The sequence below is a fragment of the Macrobrachium nipponense genome, chromosome 5 (assembly GCF_015104395.2).
Source record: "Macrobrachium nipponense isolate FS-2020 chromosome 5, ASM1510439v2, whole genome shotgun sequence".
NCBI lineage: Eukaryota > Metazoa > Arthropoda > Malacostraca > Decapoda > Palaemonidae > Macrobrachium > Macrobrachium nipponense.
In genome coordinates, this window is record NC_061107.1 from 61,846,992 (window position 1) to 61,869,027 (window position 22,036).

Consider the following 22,036-nt stretch of genomic DNA (forward strand, 5'->3'; position numbering starts at 1 on the left):
GAGCAAGTGGAGATACCCAAAGCTGCTAAATTTCAAATACTACTGCCGAAGAGTTGCTATGTTATTCGGGTAATTATTAAAGATCATCATGATGCTAATGCTCATATGAGTGTAAATGCAACTGTGGTGAGTCTCGGGCAGATCTGGATCCAACAGATCAGGCAACTACTAAGAGTATCTTACACAACTGTGTTATTTGCAGGAGAACACGAGGGAGGCTGTATAGGCTCAATGTGGTTCCTCTGTTACCCAAGTTCAAGGTGTGATGTAAACAACCTTTTAAGGGGGCCGGCCGGAACCCCTATATATGGTGGTATAGGGCGAAAAATGCAAAGTCATGAAAAAATTCATGGAGCTTCATATGGCAATTGAGAATACGTATAAGAAATATTTCGTCAAAATTCCTCTTACTTTCGTAGTTACAGAGTAATTAGTAAACATAACTCAATAAGCCTAAAACATTCATCCGTACAAGAAAATGCAATATATCTTCTGTTATCGTAAATTTTTATAATTATTGCCAAAGAAATTGTGAGAAATGGCATCTGTAGAGATTCCGTGGCTCGAAGAAGCGTCTGAAGCGAGTATCTGCTATCTGGTTCAATCATGAATCAGTTGGACCATAGACATCAAGTAGATTACACGTTCGAGTTTCACCTCGTGACATTCGCTTGCTTTTATGTATGTTTATGTATGTTTCGGCAAGAAGTTCATCATGCCAATGAGGAAAAGACAAGGAAAACATCTCGCTAACATACAGACGAAGAAAAATCGCTCAAGTATTATTACAGAATATCATAATATACGCGTAGTTAGTGAAGAGAGAGGGGAGGGTTGCCTGGTAACGCCCCCTTCTTGCCTGACAGCACACGTCACACTGTGCCCAAGGCTACGATCTTTGAGAAAAGAGATCTTCATTCATGATAAATAACATAGTTTTGGTTTTTTAATACCCAAAATGGAATATGAAATTCATAATAATCATGATTTATTAAATTGTCTTTGTAAAAAGAGAGTACACCTTCGAGTTTCACCTTTGACATTCTCTTGCATTTACGTTTGTTTATCTTTGTTTCGGCAAGAATGTCATCATGCCAAAGAGGAAAATACAAGGAAAAACCTCTCGCTAACATACAGAGAAAATTCGCTGTAATAAGCCGAGTTAGTGAAGGGGAGAGAGGGGGTTACGTAGGAAGGAGTGGGGGTTACGTAGGAAAGGAGTGCCCCATCTTGCCTCAAGAACAGTGCCCCAGGCTACGATATATGAGCAAATGAGCAAAGGGATCATCATTTATGATTAAATTATGATAAATAAAATAGTTTTGGTTTATTAATACACAAAAAAGAAATATACATTCATAATAATCATTATTTATTAACATTGTCTTTATAGAAATACGAAGGAAAACTTTTAACGCCCGTATCTCAAAACTATACTTATTGACCTTCAAAATCTATCTCCTCACTTAGTTTTGAAGCTATAACATTGGAATTTGGTATATAACTCAGAAAGACATTATAGAACAATCAAATAGAGCCTTTTTTTCCAATTTTTGTTTCATCTTTTTTTTATAAATTTTTTTCTCGTGATTTATAGGGTTTATTTTTTTACCATATTGAAAAATTCATATCTAGCAAAAAAATGACTTTTAGAAAAAAAAACTCTCCATTTGATTGGAGGTCGACATCAGGTCTATATATGGTAGTAATCCCAGGTCTTAATATTAAATATCAAGGGAGGAGATAGAATTTGAAAAATGGTTATTTCGGGATAAATTGCCCTGGCGTCACAAAACCGAAGGTCAGAGGTGAAAATCATATGCGGTTTGGAGATGTCCCAAGTCACCTTATTAAGTGGTATGAATATCAAAGTCCTGTCGTTAAAAAACGGCAGTAGCTGGCCGGCCCCCTTAATGCCACAGGCGTGGACTACAACGGCGCATTATGGGTTAAGACAAATGGACAGAGCCCTAAGAAGGTTTATATCATCCTATTTACATGCCCGATAACCAGAGGCATACACATGGAACTAGTAGTTCATAACCAGTCCTATGGCTTGTTCCTCATGAGTTTTAAAAAATTCTGCAGCAGAAGATGTTTCCCAGCACTGATGCGGAGTAACAACGCCACACATTTGTATCTTAGAACCATGTGGGAGAATCCCAAGGTAAATTAATATCTATTACAGATACAGTGTAACAAAGTTCACTCCAGTGAAAGCACCATGGTTTGGTGCTATAATGGAAAGGCTGATAGGACTTCGTAAGTCATTCCTAAAAAAGATCAAAGGCCAAGCCTTACTCAGTTTTGAAGAACTGACCTGTTATTGGTGGCGCTGAAAAACGTTAATGATAAGACCATTAAGTCACGCACCCCGGAACTTGAATCAGTTGGAAATTTTAACCCTTAACCATTTGGTTCTTGGAAGAAAGCTTAAGTCCTTCCCAAGAGAAGTAGTAAATTGGAAAGAGATCTCAGGTGACCCTACCTATGGACAAAGAAAGTTCACCAAGAAAGGATTTCTGTAGTGTCCAGATTGTGTGACAACCTGTGGAAAAGATGGGAGAGGGAATATCTAACAACACTAAATAGGGGAAATAGTCCTCATTCACGATGAAGGGTCAAGGAGCGAGTGGAAGTTGGGCCAAGTGGTCGAGTTACATATAGGGCAAGACAAGGTCCCAAGAGTGGCTACTCTAGGACTGGCTTATAGCCAGCTCATGAGACTTGTAATTAAGTTATACCGTACCTAGAGCTATGGCAGGATAGAAAAAAAAAAAAAAAAACGACTGCTCATATAACTGCAAAGCCAAAAAGGCATTGATAACAACAGGACTATTGTAAATAATGTGGATATGAGTTGTAATTGCAGGGGAATATGTCGAAACTTCAACAAGAGAGATTGTACTTTGCAGGAAATTGTAATGTATTTTTCCATATTTTCATCATTTATGTAATAGGAATTGCATATTGTATGAAAGGAAGATACTAGGTTTTCTTGCATTTGTATTTAGTTGGGAAAAGTATTGTGTTTGGTTATAGTATCAAGTATTAGTTTGTAAGTGTGTGTGTAATAGCACTTAAGTATCATTCGTCGGTTCTCTTTTGATTTGAGAGTTAGTCGGACATTTGTTGTTGGTACACCGCGACCATGAATTCAGTCTTGCTACAGTTCCCGGACTCAGGTAAACAGTCTTAGTTAAGCAACCATCCAGACAAGACCTTGTCCTGCGATCTCCGTGCCTTAATCACTTAAGTATTCCTCTCTTAAAGTTCATTAGGGGAAATTCCTTTAGAGGATATGCATATCTAATGATGGGGAGAACTTTCCTTTGATTCTTTCCATGAGAATAACAAGGAGGAGAATGAGCTAAAGCCGGGTCTCAGACAATCTAGGCTAGGGAAAACAAGTCCCCCATTCACATTTACAGTAAGTTAATATTTATATGCTCATTGATATACACAACGCAATGTACTATCTTGAATGTTATTTAGAATGAATGAAGTAATCTGGGTGTTGTAGTACAGAACTTAGGATACGATTAGGTTAGTATGTTTCAATTCACTTTAAGATTTGAAATGCTCTACGTACATACTTCAACACAAGTCGTCACACTGGCCTTATGGGTTTGTCTTTGATGTTAAATGAAAACTATCTAATAGCTGGCAAATATATTGCAATGTGCTTCTCTGTTCTTGTATTAATTTACTTTCCTATGTCTTTTCTTATTTATTTGAAATTTTAATTCAATTTCACTTATACCATAGTATTAAACTCAGGGTATAAAAATTTGCTCACATCCAAAGCAGAATTTCATAACTAATCTAATATACAGCAGACTAAACTAGCTAGCTTAGCCTGAAGTCAACAAAATGACCATTTATTCCCTCCACTTCCTAGAAATTTATAAAAATTGTCCACGAAGGGAAATTATATATGTAACCACCAACAAATGATGTCGGTTTTGTACAATAAAATAAATTTCAAAACTAACTTAGGGATAAAAATGTGAACAAATTTAATATCAGTTATTCTTGTGATATAGAGCTCAAGGAATGCCATGTTTAGGCATGAATTGACAACAATAAAACATACTAGAAACTAACAGAAACTTATAACTACCTAAAAAAATGAGTAAATATTCATCAGCTCTTGCAAAAGAAAGGAAATGTTTCACTTACTTGACAGTTATGTAAAATCAATTTGTAAAATTACAGTATTATTCCTGTAGCCTTTCAATAACAACAATACGTATTTGGCCTCCTCTCTGCCTACACACGCCAGTTGGCATGTATCAGCAAAATCAGAAACTAATAAGCTGAGCACTACGCTGAACAATTTGCGAATCTTAGGGACTTTCAATTGACATACAGAATGGGTTAGGGTGTGGGTGTTCAAGATTTCTGAGTGTGTTAATATATATCTTAAATAGGGTTTTACTTTTAATTTCCTTCCTGATAATAAAACTTCTTTTCTACATAAATCTTTCACGCAGATACTACTAGATTTGATAATCGTGCAGCTCTCCAGAAGTTTAATTAACAAAGCTTCCCAAAAAACAAATTTATCTTAAAATAATATGACTACACAACATGAAATAGGCAGCATTCTGGAAAAGCTAGTGTGCTTAAGTTGTTAAATATGTATAAAGCATAATTTTAGAAACAGACAAAAATAAAATTTATCTAAAAAATTATGACACTAAAACTGGAAGCAGCAGTAGCAAAGAATTCAAGTTTATAAATAAAATACCATGAAAAAATCACCTTTGTGATTAACCCTTTCGCTTATGACTCTTAAAAACAATTCAGTCTGTGGAAAGTGGCAGCGATTCGAGTGGTAACCGTAAAAATGTTAATATCTTTTGTTGTTCAAAGACGCGTAGCTCCAACAATTTTCAAGGTAAACTGCTGAATTTAATTATTTTGCAGCCAAATAATTATTCTATATAATGGACATACATGTTACAAAAATACATTAAAAAATAATCTCTTCCTTTTATCTCTCTCGCTCTCACAGCACAAAAGTTTAGTATAATTATAGAAAAAAAAACTTGCAACTATATAAAACAAATGAACATGCCTATTACACTTGTGTAAAAAATCTCTCTCTCTCTCTCTCTCTCTCTCTCTCTTGACCTCTGCAACCCAAATAAACACATGTCACATATGTATAAAAAAAATATCAGGAACACTTGCTGGAAATGAGCCTGATTTTGTCCGCTGGTTTGTGCAATCTTTTAATTTTTTACGTTTGCATATGTCATCAATAAGTGAAGTACTTAAATTTGGATGACGTTTATATCAGTCATCGGTAAGCGAAAGGGTTAACAAATCAAACTCTATTCTTAAGCCTATAAATATCCTTTTAAAAGAATAACCAAAGTTTAATCCTCACACAAAAATAAATCATCTACAGCTCCAACTGTCTAAAGCATTTCAAAACTCAGATAAAATTGTCACGCAATACGAAATGGGATAAATGGTAGTATGATATAAGAATAGTATCCTTTATGATTTGGGATCTAAAAGGGTAAAAGCCTTGGAAGACTTAGGTGAAATATAGGTAGAAGATAAGGTTAAAGAAAATGATGCAGTAAAATCTTGTCAACCCCATATTTGTTTTAACATTCAAATTAGTGTTTTAAACAGCAAGACTTACTAATCAGTACTACTGAAAACAACCAGCTATCCATTGATGTTAGGTATTATATTCTGAAATCCTATAGATTTTTTAAGGTAAAACTGCAGAAGCACTCACAACTTTGGTTGCAAAACTATGAAAACCGGAATCAAAATATAAATGATAAATTACAATACTGTACTAATATCAAGCTACATATTTGGTCAGTTTTGCAAATTTAAGCTCTTTTTATTCACAGTGCACAAAAAAGGAAGACCATAAAAACTGTAAAATTACTTGACAATTTTTGTTATTACTGAAACTATTTCCCAATAAAACCTCACACAGAAAACACCTTGCTGGACAGTTTCAAGTTATTTCAATATAAAATCAAATAACTATAAAGAGATCTCTAGTAATATTCCAGCTAGGAAATGAGTATTAAAAAGGTTTTCTGCACAACACAATAAAATATAATAAAAGGGTTAGGTATCTAATTTGTATTCACCTTTGAAAACTTTTATGTAAGGTACCCTGCATCAAACTTATGCGTATATTTATAACCGAATAGTATATACCAGCATGAAGTTATTCAATTCTGCAATTAGTCTTTTCTTGCTAACTAACCAGTCCCAATCTGACAATTTCAGATATCATACTACAGTATTACAAATATCACAGTAACATTTCTAGGCTTCTATATATTCAACTTAAGGATCTGTTCAAACATGAGATTAAAATTGGAGCAAGGCAAAGTTATAATAGTTGAACGGCTAATTATTAAGAAGAAACACAAAGAAACTGATGAAAACTAATGGGGCAAAAAGAAGAAGCAAAAAAATTTCCACTACTCTGTGCAGTGAGTCATATAAGACAATGTAAACTATATTCATTTAAGGTTCATTTCATCACTGCAGATATATGCATGTTCTTATTAAGCATTACTGTAGAAAAATACCAAATTTGTAACTAATTTGTATTTTTCATAACTAACAAACCTGAGGTCTTAACATTAGGATTGAACTTTATTCACAAATACTCTTAGCTAATTAGAAATTACTTTTAAATGCTCAAAGGAAACCCTCAGAAAAAAAACAATATTCCAAGAAGTTTCCAAACTTCTTGAGAAAGTTTCTATGGACACTAATGCACTTTTGAAGAATAAGTAGACCAGTGATAAAAATGGGGTGCTCATATTAATATAATAATAATAATAGTGATCCCCACCTTCATATCTGTCTGTAATTACAGAATAATTATGGCACACAAATCACAGCTAAATAGTAAAAGAAAAACTGTGAATAAGGTTATACTTCAAATTTCCAATTTCATCATCAAGCATTCACTTACCTCTAGAGGTAAACAAAACAAAAAATAAAATTTCATAGCAATATTTCATAACCATTTTGATTAGAATGCATTTGTAACATTCCTTTTGATACTACAATATTATTAATAATCATCCAATCCTCATAATTAACTGCTATCCCTAATATCTAACTACCTTATACACATCACAAAAAATACAGCTTCTACATCAATTACAACATAAGGAAGTTCTCCAGTCTTACAATAAAACTATGGTTGCTTTCAACACATTAGATGTGTTGAAAGCAACCATAGTTTTATTCAAATTACTCACACTCAAACTAACTCAATTCAGGGGTAGTTTGTACTTACATTTTCATTGCTGACTGGGTCATCACCAATAATTAAAGCCGTTGCAGATGATTTACGTTTACTCTTATTAATAATGTTTATTTCATCCTCCTGTGGAATTTCAGAATGAGAATCATGCTCTTCATCGTCCTCTTCTCCCAAACCAAAGGCAGAAGAGGAATTAATACTAAGCCCATTGGTCTGACAATTACTGGGAGCAGTAGCAGTAGTAGTAGTGGTAGTACTATGAGGTGGTGATTGGGCCATGCTGGGACTGTTTGTTTGGCTCATGCTACCACGATGTGGTGTATAAGAACCGTTGGAGGTCCGACTGGGTCGGTTCTGAATGGGCACATACATGCATTATTATACATAAAATTAAGTTAATAAAAATTTGCAAACAAAGCTTAACAATTATCAATGCTGTGCCACAAGACAAAGCAAAAATAAAATTCAAACAAAATCTAGTAAGAGTTCATACAAAACATCATTATATAAAACAAGTGAATCAGAAATCAAGCAGAATTAAAAAAAATACATTAAAATGCTGGTTAGAAAAAGCAGAAAGACCATGTGCATTTTGCCAAACTTACAGGTATAACAGGAGGCTCTTCTCTGCTTGGGGTGGTTGCTGGAGTTGGAGGATTTGAGCTTCTCCTTGACATCTTTTTAGCCCTAAGCTGAGGCTTGGGTTTTTTAGGGGCCCCATTCGTTTCAAATGATATGTAAAAGCCTTGATCTCCCTTTGGACCATCTTGAAGGGGTTCAGCCTTAACTTCTAAGTCATCATCATCTTCTGGTCGATATGGTGGAGTCAAGGAACGATGGGGAGGAGAAGGCTGTGGGAGATCTACATCATCATAAACTGGCATGCCTTTTTTAGTTGGAACTCTGAATGTTTTTACACCTATACTTGGTCGAGTAGGTGAACCTGGTTCGTGTGTTATCCGATAGGTTTTACTTCCTGATGATATGGATAATCTTTTCAATTTCTCACTTGGATCACTTTTACTGTGTTGTCTGGACTGATCTTCAGATTCAATAAATGACACATTTTGAGGCTCCATATCATCTGGAGGCGGAGCAGCTACTGGTGCATGTGAAACAGTTCTTGTAGGGCTTGGAGACTTTTGCTGTCTTTGTGGAGGCTGTCTGCTTGGTGATGAAGTAGCACTAGACCTAAGACTACCAGGTCCTCTACTACCACCTCCGCCAGAACTGTCACCTCCACCAGAACCATCCCCATGCAATCTAAATGGTGGAGTTTGACCCATCTGTCGCTGTTGATCACCTGAAACAAAGATTGATAAAACAAAATTAAATTCAAAATAAGTGTTACAAACCCAAATTTTTACCAACACTGGAGGGTCATGAAAACTTAGAAACATACCACCATCACCACCAACTCCAAACTATGGGGACTGAAATTTAGTCAATTATGAATTCTATGCTTTAATTTTCACAAATCTCAACCAAGTTTTAGCCTCCAGCTCAGAGTTCTTATCCAAGTTTAGTCCGAATACTCTGCCTATTCTGGTGCTCTTAGGAGCTCGGGTGACATTTTAATGTTCTAGTATTTTCTTCATAATAATCCTAAGTACATATGGAGCTTCCTTAGTTCCTCTATTGGTGTTATTTCTCACCCACCTTATTTCCCCCTTATATCCTACCAAATGATACCATCATTCGTCACTGAAGCCTTACTCTCAAATTGAAAATACCCCTTAGAAGTTTCATTTCCATACCTTCATTCGGGTTTCTATAACAATAGATATTAATAAATATTCATAATTTTGTGTAATTTCAATGTGTTTTCTTTTCAAATTTTATTAAACCTACAAGCTGTTTTATCTGTATCTGCCTCTTGCAGTCTTTCACTACAATCCCTTGAGAGAACCTGTATTACATATCATTATACCTAAAGTACATATATATTTGAAAGACTCAACCTCATTAATCATTTTGCCATATAGTATTATCTCATAATCTGTCCACACTGGTATGTACTTTATATCTTGTTTTTATCAGATTTCTATTGAGTCCCAACTCTCTAAATATAAGATGCATTCTATCAAACAAGGATTGTTAACCTTGTGATACTTTGCTGACCACAACAACGCTATCTGCATATTCTGAGTCTGGCAAGTTTCTCCTGCTATTCCAATCTGAACATTCTCATTCATCTCCAACCACTTTTTTCAATGTGGTTCATTAGAGGGCACATGGTAAAGATGATGTAACATACCCCAGCACCATTCACCAACATTATTTTTGCATCCATTTCTATCATGGATAGTTCCATCAGCTTTAACATGACTACCATAAAAATGTAAAGACCTTCCACTATACTGGTCTAAATACACAATCATGTCTTCTCATGACCAACAAAAGCAATTATAAAGGGTCTTCAAATTCAAGACCCTACTACATAATATTACTTGAGATTGATATCTGATTAGTGTAACTTCTGTCATGTTAAAAATCAGCTTGTCCATCTCTAAACATTTTATTAATTTCTCTTCCCAAACTATAGAAAATAAGTAGTATACTAAACATTTTCTTGAAAACCAACGAAATTTCACTGCCTCTGTAGTTACTACATTTAGTCAAGTCACCTTTCTTTGGTACCATTGTTATGCCATCCAATTCCCAATCACCAGGCATTGTTTCTTCCTTCCAAATTCTAATACGTACATACAAAGTGTTATTCTAATTTCAGCTAAAATCCCCTATGGGTGGGGTCTTAAAATATCTGAAGAATAAATTCCATGTATATGAAAATTTTCTAAGGATAAATGTTCACAAGAAACATTATTTTCACAAAACCTTTACAAACCTGGTGAAAAAGGAGACCAGAGAAATAAAGTACTGAGCAGATAAGAATCCCCCTCCCCACCCCTAAAAATAGAGGAAAAATTCCAAGAACCAAATCACACCCAAGGCAACATGTTGGTATACAGCAATACCTGACTTTTACTATGTAATGGGATCTGGAAAGTAAGGAAATCCAAGTAGCTAATGCAAAGTAATGGGTCAGAGCAGGGGGTGAGGAAGGTGACCATAGAAGGTGCACTCTAGGCCAACTCGAGTTGGTTGCTCATTTTGTATTCACCTGTATCTTACTGAAGTTAAGCATACAGTCACTACCCAACTAAAGAAAGAGCTACATCCTGGATGGCCATTCATATCTTGAATTATTCATAAGTTGGTTTTTAATATGTAGCGCATAATTTTTGTTGATTATACTATTCTCACTGTACTTTTAAATAATGCAGTATTATAAAGAATTACTCTGGATGTTAGAACGTTAAAAAGAAAATAAAATCAAAATTCATGAAGTTCAAAATTTAGTATTTTTTCCATGCTTTGAAAGTTATGACCTTGGAGAGAATTTCACAGAGGCAGCTTCTGACATTGGAATTTCACAAAGTAAACTATGCACAATGCCATTTAATGACAAAAATACATACTAAATGTTTCCTATGGGAAGAGAAAATACTATAGAGAATGGGAATTGAGTGAATGAATGATTGGAAGTTTTCTGGCATCCTGACATCGAAGGTCATTGACACCAATATCGTTTACTATAAATAAAGAATAAAATATTCAATTAAAACAATAAAAACAAATAAGTCATTATAAAAGTTAAATAGCTATCAGAAGACCTACTTCTGAAATAAATCTAAAAATGCCGCTAGCATTGTACGACACATCATGTCCAAGAATCTTGGCAAGGATGAACCTGCCATCCTCACATCGAGCCTCAAACAGATAACTATTTCTTTCCGTGCTATAAGTGGGGTATTCAGTCAACAAATGCCTCACTGTCAAGGGTGTCAAACAGTCGTCGCAATATGGTTGGTGTTGGCCAGCTAGCAGAAACTCGTGTAATCCGAGTGTGACCAATTCGGAGACGACAAAGAGTAGTCTCCCACTTTCGGGGCATCACGTTATACTTCCATGGGGATGTAACATTCGTTATTTCTCTCATCTAATTATCAACTAAGCTATCCCAATGTTGTTGCCAATTATTATAAATAAATTTCTTAATTGTAGGTAAAAAATCATTACAGGGAATGGGATACCTCCTTGGTAGCAACTCCGCTGCAGCATTCTTTGCCAGAGAATCTGCCTCCTCATTTCCACACACACCTATGTGTGCCGGAACCCAACAAAATCGAACTGTTATACCTTTCAGACCAATAATAAAAAGCCACTCTACAATCTTTAAAACCAAAGGGTTACTAGAATTAAAAACTTCTAAAGCTTGAAGGACACTTCTTGCATCACTAAAAATGGTAAAATGGCCTTCCTCTTTTAATGCTATTTCCTTAATAGCGGTTAATATGCCATATAGTTCTGGAGTAAATATAGAAGAAACTAGAGGAAGTGCACCTCTACAATTAAAAGAGCTACTATATACTCCAAATCCAACACCAGCATCAGATTTGGAGCCATCTATATATATATAAAAGTCGATTCCATATGTTCTCCGACATGTTCATGAAAGAGAGACCTGGCTTCTAATTCAGTCATGTTCTTTTTTATACCAATAAAATATTTACAAAAAGATATCTCTGGTAATTTCCATGGAGGGGTTGGTGATATCCTAAATGGAAGAACTCTGTTTCTTGCTATATCAAGACTGTTTATTAATTGTTTTACCTGGAAACCGTAAGGTTGAGGAGATTTTGGGTGTAACTCAAAGAATGGGAATTCATTAAGGAATAAATTAAATTGAGAGGATAGAAACAAGTAGGAATATTTTACAAGCATGAACAAGTATTCTACTACTTACAATGGGGTTAGGTTCCAAAAACACCATTGTTTGTTGGATAAACATAATCTCAAATTTAGGCTAGCCTCCACTAGGCCATTTAGTACATTTTATACATGTACAGATATGGCAGCCTGCAATATAGTAATTGTTTTTATATCAGCTAATTCTGGAGGTTCATGCAGACTGACTTATGACAATTCAGTACAAAGAAAAATTGAGTAACACACAAAAATTAGCATAGTCAACACTATGGTATATAGGATACATCTACTATGGTACCCTAGCCTACACTATACAGCAGGGGTTTTCAACTTGGGGTACGCATACAGGTGGTACGTCAAGGTTCTGCTAGAGGGTACATGCTCCCCACAGGTTGTTACGGTTAGGAGCCTGGCCGCCCATTTACTAACAGCAGGACACCTCTACTTTAGTTCAGATGGTAAGCTTATAAGAGTGGATTGACTCTCCTCACTGATGTGTCTGAAGGAAACTTAAAGCTAATTAGAGAATCTTTCCATACAGATGTTGCTTTTGTTAATGATACTATTAAGGAAGAGTTTATTGAACTTATGAATGGCTCCAGTGCGTGTGATCTATTTAGTCAGGTTCTGGTGTAAAATATCCAAATCATTTGTGAAACTGGTTTTCCAGCTCACTTGTCATAAAATCAAAACTAAGGTCTAGAATGAATGTGGACGCCAGCCTTCGATGTGCTTCAGCAAAAACTGCTCCCTGCCTGACTAGGGTAGCAGATGAAAAACAGTTCCAGCAATATCATTAACTCCCTTTCTTGCTGATGTAATAAAAATGTATTTTGTTTTTTGCAGCTTAGTACCATAACCTTGAAAATTTACTGCATAGAAACAGATAAATAATTATAATAAAAATCTTCTTTATTTTTTAAGGAATTCTTTGTTTATAATAATACTGGTTATGTCAGGAGAGTATGTACTTCCCTTCAGCACAGCACAGATACACAATCTTGTGTCCAAAATTCTAAAAACTGAAAATATTTTATGGAGTAGAGGGTCACTTTCATAAAGTTGGTAGTTTGGCGTGCTAACGGCTGATCAGAGTCATTTGGGTGTGTGCTGCTACTCAGATTATTTTCCTTACAAAATCCCAAGAGCTGACCTTAGAAAACCCCAAAATTAACATAAAAATCCCAAGATGATAAAATAATTGTACATCTCCAAGCCCTAAGAGTCCTAATTTCATTCTCTCTCTCTCAAGAAAAGATATTACTGCTAATTTGAGTCTTTAACCAATAGGTATTAGTGCATATACAGAGAGAGAGAGAGAGAGAGAGTAGAGAGAGAGAGTCACAGAGAGAGAGAGAGAGAGAGAGTGTGTGTGTGTGTGTGTGTGTGTGTGTGTGTGTGTGTGTGTGTGTGTGTGTGTGTGTGTGTGTGTGTGTGTGTGTGTGAAAAATGTGCAGAACAATTAATACAGCTTTGGAAAAAAAAAAAAAAACTTTGTTGTCAGACACGTGAACTATAAAGGTTCTGACCAGGTAAACAGAAATGGATTAACATTCCTCAGGAGATTCAAGTAAATACCTTCTAAAGCACCCACAAAAAAATGCTTTTATTGCAGAGGAATCTCTGAACCAACAATTCTGCACACAAAGTCATGAGAAGGAATTCATTCTATTCTTCATGTAATCAGTAAAACACTGTTAAAACTACAAAATGTAGTCACAAATGCATCATTGCCAATTCATATGAGCAAAACGTTCTTTGTCAAGACAGGATACAGCTGTAATTTGATTGGCTGGCTGGTTGCCATGGAAATCTATTAACCAATGACTGCCCTCTACTCGTTCTATTTATAGATATGTCGTGACGGCACTAAATTTGAACGCACTTTGATCGGGATTGACTGCTGATGGCACAAATTACTACATAATTTGCTTTATTTAATTATTTCTTATAAAAATGAATTTAACAATAATTTTACCTTTAATATAGTTGAATGAAAAATCCCACACAGTGCCTCCTAGTAATCAAAGTATGACTGCAAACTGATGACGACATAAGTGGCATTAAGGAACAATCCTCTCCAAGATCGATAAGATGAAATGTATTTTATAGTCTTACTTATCGCTAAAATTCACAAGTTGGACTGTAATTCAACTTGTGAACTTTAATGTTAACTAAGACTATAAAATACATTTTCTGGGCTCAGCCCGCGTTGCTATGTGAAATGTCCCTTTAGCACACATTTCTAAGGTAAATTATTGCTACCATACCAGAGAAAAAAGCTAATATGGAAATGCCAGAATATCGCTCACCTTATTTAAAGGTGTCAGTATGGTTTCTGGGGCGAGTGAAACCACTACCAGAGGTCCTTTGCCATTTAGATTCATCTTTCTTCAAAATCCCTCTACTAAAGAGGAGCCGACCTAAGGCCCACTCCTTGCTACCGTTACGGCTAGTGCCTCTTGACGTCATCCCTTTCGTTAGCACGATCCACACCGCATGTATTTTTCTGCTCTGTGTTGTGTTTGTTCTGGAATTACTTCATCTTCATCATGCAACGTCAAGATTCTTCTGCATCCAAGTTAAGTACTGCTATTAATGTTTTATAACACTTACGACTGCCATGGACCTGTTTAACCGTTTTATTTAGGTTGTTTATAGACGGCGTCCCAGATGGCATTGTAACCGAGCCGCCATGCGAGGCTCGCTCCCATGTGTTCCATTGTTTCGTGCTACACTCGGTCCTCTATACCGTTTGTGCTCGAATATTTTAGCAGTACATTATTCTTCTTTTGATGATGCATTATTGATGTGTCATTTACATAATTTATCAACACGGGGGTTGTTTAAGAGTTCACTCTAGGCTCGTAGCCTACATCGTTTCCTTCACTCAGAGTGCATGCATGCATGTTCTTTTAGTTGTTAGGTCTCTACGATAGGCTCCTTCAAAGGACTCTGGTCCTTTCTCTCATGTCCTGAGCCACCCTGGTCACCGCCCTACGTTTCTACGTATCAGCATAGGCTAGCTGCTAAGAGTCGCTAGGTTTGCCCTTCCTTCTCGGTCGGTCTGATCCAGCTTCTCCAGGACACCTCTTTCTCTTCTCCATCATATTTCTCCCTTCTCCCCTGTGTTTTGTTAGCATGTTATTTTGTATTCATGCTTATCGAGATGGTTCGCGCTGGCCTAGGCCACCTCGGATCGCATGGTCTTTCTCACCGCGTGGCTCATCCCACGGCCGAGAGGGTTCCAGGCGACCACTATGAGCCACCCAGCATCGTTCCCCCATGCTCTCTTCCCCCTCCAGGGGGGAGATACGCTCATTCACGTTGTCCCAGACAACCGATCCGAGCTCCCTCCCTTCCTCCCCCCCACGCGGGGGGATACGGGAGTTGGCTGGGGACACTCGACGCCGGCTCGGCTCCATACCGCTCTCCCCATAGAGTAACAGGGGGACCCCTGCCTGGCCGAGTCTCAGTTTTCACCAGGCTCAGCTATGCTCGGCTCTCCTCGGCTCTCAGACCGCGCTCTCCTGCCCCGAGTCACTACCCTCCCACTCCGGTGGGTCAGGGCCCCGGCATAGCCAGGTCCCAAGGACCAGTGACTCCAGGCGGGCTCCAGCATCATTTCAGTATAGTTTCCTGCATGTTTACGTTTATTCTTAATATCCATTATCTTAGTTTAAGTTGGCGGAGACCCCGCTACCTACCCGGGTTTCACCACCTACTTATTTTAATTTTAAGTTTTGACGGCAGGGTTGTCAACCCCGCCACTTATTATTGGTCCCCTCCTGCTCCTCACCTGCCGCTCCAGTACTCCTCGCTCCGGCGTAAAGGTTAGGTGCTACTCCTTTTTCAGTGATCTTTTGTCCTCCGGCAACGCCGGAAACACACTGATTCAAGTTGTTTTACCGACCCTGTCGGACACTCACCACATTACACAGCAGAAGAGCAGGTAGAGACTAATCCTTATTATCTTTTAACTCCGGAGCATTCAGGTGTTATAATATATCACATCACGGACTTAGTCCAGGATGTTAGTGTTGATACTCATGTATCATTTCACTTACAGGTCACCCACTGTATGGAGTCGGGCTGTAATGCCGTGCTGCAAGACCCCTGTGGGCACGAGGTTTGCCGGACCTACGCTACCTGTGCGATCCGGTACAACGAGTCGTTGGTCTGGCACCATGAGAGCTGCACGATCTGCTATGAGTTCGTGGATCAGGTCTCCTCCGGGTTAAGTAATGTTCCGGATACTAAACCTTGACATAATGACTCCAATGACCAATATGATTCGTGATATATCAATCATTGTATATTGTAAATTAACCTTAAGTAACCTTAAGTATTAATACTAACCCTCTCTTTCAGGGTGTCCAAGTGATTCGGGACTCCGCTCTGTCCACCCTGAAGGTCTGGGTTGGTGGGTTTGGACGGAATGTCACCAAGGGCCAACCCTACATTCTGTCAAAGGAGATGGCCACCCTCATCTTCCCCGGCAGGAAGAGCACCTCCTACGTGGACCCGGAGGCAGCGGCTCCTTTGATTACCACTATCCAGGAGCAAGTTGCACTAGCCTCAGAGGAACCATGGACTCAAGAGGTCCTGCAGGAAGTAGCAGCACTGGACATAAACCTCGAGCCCATGACAGTAGACAGCACAGGTAAGGATGTAAGTGAGGCAGGTTTAGTAGGGGCTCAAGGTCTCCCCTTGAGCCCATCTAGAGCTTCTTCCTCTACTTCATCTACTTCCTTCCAGGGATTCACTAGGGAGGTTCAGTCTGTCAGACCAAAGTCCACCCTGGCGATCCCTAAAGTCAAAGGTAAGCGTGACTTTAAATCGCTTCAAAAGACACTGTCGAAGAAGTCAGGTTCTAGCCTTGCCCATAAGTCTTCGGCTCACCATCCCGGAGTGAACCAGGCTAAAATGACTTCTAACTTGAAGGGTTCCAAGTCTAAGTCTTCTAGGGACAATGTTCAGCTCTTCTCCGACCCTGAGCCTTCGACTTCTAAAGGAACCAGGCCTAGGACTCCAAAAGAAAAGGTAGAACCTTCACCTTTCGACCCAGACACCTTCTCTGCAAATATCTCGGCCAATATTATGCAGCAGATGGGCAGTCTGGTCGGGAACTTAGTGCAGAATAAGTTCCAGATGTTCACTCAGATCTCGTCTTCTTTAGAGGAGTCAGGCCAGTCGATCCGTGCCATCTCGGAGAGACTAGTTACTCGGGAGAACCTCATTGCAGGTCTCCAAGAGAATCCTGCGACAGGTCTTACACAGCCCGGCATGGTAGCTCAAACCATGCCGGACTCGTGTACCCTCCCTACCTTTACGGCAAGCAATCCCTGGAGGATTGCTTCCCACACTCCCTTTGTAGACGGCATGCTGACGTTGGAGGGCTGCGGAACTCGAAGGCTTGAGGACTTTGAGTTTTATCCGGAAGGTTTACAGCCCCCCTTCATTGGCTATGCCTGCCTTACAGAAGCGGCAATGAGGAGGGAAGACAAGATCCCGAAGGAGACCGTAATCCTTTCTCAGGATCAAGCACGGCGTGAACGGCTAAGGAACCTGGAGGAGTGGCAATGCGTCAACACCAGGATTCAACAAGATCCCGAAGGAGACCGTAATCCTTTCTCAGGATCAAGCACAGCGTGAACGGCTAAGGAACCTGAAGGAGTGGCAATGTGTCAACACCAGGGTTCAAGCCTTTAAGAGTGCCTTCACGATCTTCACTGTGGACGCGGAGACCCCCATCCCGTTCACATCGAAGGTAGCGGAGCTCACCTTACAGGCCGCAATGAAGGATGAGCCAATGCCACAGCTCCGGGAGACGGAACCAACATCCCTCCTGCTCCCCGGAACAGACGATCTCTGGTTAGATCTTCCGGCCACCTTCTCGGTGGGAAAGCTAAAACCAGACTGCGCTATCTCTCAGTTCAGTGAGAGATTACCCAGGTTTTCAGACAGCCTCATCCAGGCTGAATTCGATGCCAAGATGAGATTGTGCAGATCCCTCAATACACTAGTTATGACGGATGTATCGGCTCTGATCTACGGAGAAGAGCCGCTATTCAAAATCATAGCGAAGTCACAATTGTACTCAATGCAATGTGACTTATATGATTTTGTCATAGCTAGGCGGAATTGCAGGAAACATGTCCTGGCAGAGGCCACTATCCGACATGAGCCTAATAAGCTCTAAGCCTCATCCATTTGGGGCGCTGATCTCTTCCCAGCCTCAGTAGTGAACGAAGCTCACTGCGAGGCAACTAGGTTTAACCAGAGCCTAAGGGTTCGCTGGGGTTTGATCAGCAAACGGAAGTCGGAATCGGCCGCATCAAATCAGAAAAAGAAGAAGCCTAGGAAATTCGAGCCTTTCCAGGCTTCCCAGCAACAAACAGTAGTGCAGGCTGTTCCAGTATCACAAGTACCGCAACCATCCACCTCCAAGGCGCAGCTACAACAACAGTTTGTGTTGCTGACGCAACCTCAGTACGCACAGGCTTCGACCTCCTACGCTGTCTTCCCGGCCTTCAACCCGGTCTTTGAAAGTCAATCTTTTCAGCCCTTCAACAGGTTTGGCTGGGGTAGCAGAGCTAGAGGTGCCTTCCGCCAAAGAGGTGGCGGAGGAGCATCTAACCGAGAAAATGGTTTACGAAGAGTATGTGGGACACGCCCTTTCCCGAACCAGTGAGAATCCTCAGGTAGGAGGGAGACTGTTCCTCTTTCGTCACCGATGGAGGTTCAGCAAATGGACCCAAAGTATTGTGTCCAAAGGTCTAGGTTGGAGCTGGATCAAAGATCCTCCTCCTTCCAAAACCTTCCATCAACAACCAACAGCGGAATTGATAGAGTACGCTCAAGAACTCCTTCAGAAAGGAGTAGTGTCAAGTGTCAAGCATTTAAAATTTCAAGGTCGCTTGTTCAGCGTGCCAAAGAAAGGCTCAAACAAACTAAGAATAATTCTAGACTTGTCCCGTCTAAACTTATTCATTCGTTGCAACAAGTTCAGAATGCTGACCATCTCGCAGGTGTGGACCTTACTACCCTGTGGGGCCGTCACCACCTCTATAGATCTTACAGACGCATACTATCATGTTCCAGTAGCAAGACACTTCCGCCCGTTCCTAGGCTTCAGGCTAGGGAACCAAGCATCAAAGTAATGCCTTTTGGGCTAAGTGTAGCCCCAAGAATATTTACGAAACTGGCGGAGACAGTCGTTCAAGAACTCAGGTCTCAAGGAATAATGCTAGTAGCTTATCTGGACGGTTGGCTCGTTTGGGCCACAAGCATCAAAGAATGCCACAAAGCAACAGTCAAAGTAATCCAGTTTCTGGAACACCTGGGGATCCAGATAAACAAGACCAAGTCCCAGCTAACACCGGAGTCTTGCTTTCAGTGGTTAGGCATTCAGTGGGACTTGAACTCTCGCACTCTATCAATTCCGTCGTTGAAGAAAAGAGAAATAGCCAAGGCAACCAGACAATTTCTCAAGTGCAAACAGATGTCCCGGAGGAACCAGGAAAGAATCCTAGGCTCTCTCCAATTTGCTTCGATAACAGACGTTCTGTTAAAAGCAAAACTGAAAGAGCAAACAGATCCCGAGACAAACTAGCCACTGTCCCGGCGATCTTACGGAAGAGACTCCGCCCCTGGACGGAGGTCAAGAATTTGTCAAAGACAATTCCCCTCCAGTTCCCTCCGCCGGCACTAGTTATCCACACAGATGCGTCACTAAGTGGCTGGGGAGGATACTCACAGTACAAAAAGGTACAGGGAACCTGGTCTCTTCCATTCCACCAGCTTCATATCAATATACTGGAAGATATGGCAGTGTTCCTCACCCTGAAAAAGCTTCATCCAGCCAAGAAATCTCATATCAAACTAGTACACTGCATCAACAGGGGAGGCTCCAAGTCGAGCTATGTGAACCATGTCATGATCGCCATATTTTCACTGGCAGCCAAGAACAAATGGCACCTGTCCGCCACCCATCTAGCAGGAGTAAGGAACGTAGTAGCGGATGCGCTATCTCGTTCAGTCCCACTGGAGTCAGAGTGGTCCCTGGACAAACAGTCATTCAACTGGGTCTGCCAACAAGTCCCAGGGCTTCAGGTGGATCTCTTTGCCACAGAATTGAATCACAAACTCCCTTGTTATGTGGCTCCCAACCTGGACCCTCTGGCTTACGCCACGGACGCCATGGCTATAGATTGGAACCAGTGGAAGAAGGTTTACATCTTTCCTCCAGTGAATCTTCTCTTGAAGGTTCTGAACAAACTCAGGACGTTCAAGGGACATGTCGCTCTGATAGCCCCCAATTGGCCCAAGAGCAATTGGTTCCCACTACTATTGGAATTGGGACTCTGACCTCAACGGATTCCCAACCCCAGACTATCACAACTAGTACAAACGAGGACTGTGTACGCTTCCTCAGGGATTCAGAAAACCCTAACTTTATGGATTTCATGAAGTTTGCGGCAAAAAGGGATGCCAATATCAACCCTAAGAATACCCTATTCTTAGAATTGGATAAACGGGAATCAACCCTACGTCAGTATGACTCAGCAGTTAAAAAACTAGCTATATTCCTCAGGAATTCTGAAACACAAACCATGACAACCAATCTGACCATATCCTTTTTTAGGACACTGTTTAAAAAAGGTTTAGCAGCACGTACTATTACTACTACTAAATCTGCATTCAAGAAAATCTTCCAGTTTGGATTCAAGATAGACCTAACAGACTCTTATTTTTCATCTATCCCTAAGGCCTGCGCTAGACTCAGGCCATCAGATAGCCCCCAATTGGCCCAAGAGCAATTGGTTCCCACTACTATTGGAATTGGGACTCTGACCTCAACGGATTCCCAACCCCAGACTATCAAAACTAGTACAAACGAGGACTGTGTACGTTTCCTCAGGGATTCAGAAAACCCTAACTTTATGGATTTCATGAAGTTTGCGGCAAAAAGGGATGCCTATATCGACCCTAAGAATACCCTATTCTTAGAATCGGATAAATGGGAATCAACCCTACGTCAGTATGACTCAGCAGTTAAAAAACTAGCTATATTCCTCAGGAATTCTGAAACACAAACCATGACAACCAATCTGGCCATATCCTTTTTTAGGACACCGTTTGAAAAATGTTTAGCAGCACGTACTATTACTACTACTAAATCTGCACTCAAGAAAATCTTCCAGTTTGGATTCAAGATAGACCTAACAGACTCTTATTTTTCATCTATCCCTAAGGCCTGCGCTAGACTCAGGCCATCAGAGAGGCCCAAGTCTGTGTCATGGTTTTTAAATGATGTCCTCAAATTAGCCTCAGACACTGATAATGACTCATGTGACTTTTTACCCCTCCTGAGGAAAACATTATTCCTCTTAAGTCTGGCTTCAGGAGCCAGGGTATCTGAACTGTCGGCTTTATCTAGAGACTCTGGTCATATAGAGTTTCTTCCTTCAGGAGAAGTACTACTTTCTCCAGATCGTCAATTTCTAGCTAAAAATGAGGACCCACTAGATAGGTGGGCCCCGTGGAAAATTCTCCCACTTCCACAGGACCCATCTTTATGTCCAGTTACTACCCTAAGAGCATACCTAAATAGAACGACCCTAAGATCTTCAGGCCCTTTCTTTATGAGGGAAAAAGGTGGCACTATTTCCTTAAAAGGAATTAGACAACAAATTTTATATTTCATTAACCCTCTTACGCCAAAGCGATAAAAAAAAAATTGTCTCCCGTGTGCCGGAGGTGTTTCAGAGTGAGCGCGGAAGCGGAAAAAATATTTTTTTCAAAAAATCACAGCGCGCTTAGTTTTCAAGATTAAGAGTTCATTTTTGGCTCCTTTTTTTTTCATTGGCTGAAGTTAAGTATGCAACCATCAGAAATGAAAAAAATTATCATTATCATATATAAATAATGCAATATATGATAGCGCAAAAACGAAATTTCATATATAATTGTATTCAAATCGCGCTGTGC

At 39.6% G+C, this 22,036-nt stretch overlaps 1 protein-coding gene across 18 annotated transcripts in view; it reads right to left on the reverse strand.

The window, feature by feature from the left end:
• The window catches only part of LOC135215372 (uncharacterized), a 331,802-nt gene that overhangs the window by 92,351 nt on the left and 217,415 nt on the right, over positions 1 to 22,036 (reverse strand). For 16 of the 18 annotated variants that reach the window (XM_064249937.1, XM_064249947.1, XM_064249936.1 and 13 more), the window contains 2 exons: positions 7,876 to 8,573; positions 7,304 to 7,624 (listed from right to left, as the gene is read on the reverse strand). In XM_064249937.1, the coding sequence (XP_064106007.1) occupies positions 7,304 to 7,624; positions 7,876 to 8,573 (1,019 nt within the window). The remainder of the gene's footprint in view (positions 1 to 7,303; positions 7,625 to 7,875; positions 8,574 to 22,036) is intronic. The other 2 variants (XM_064249949.1, XM_064249943.1) reach the window with 1 other exon arrangement.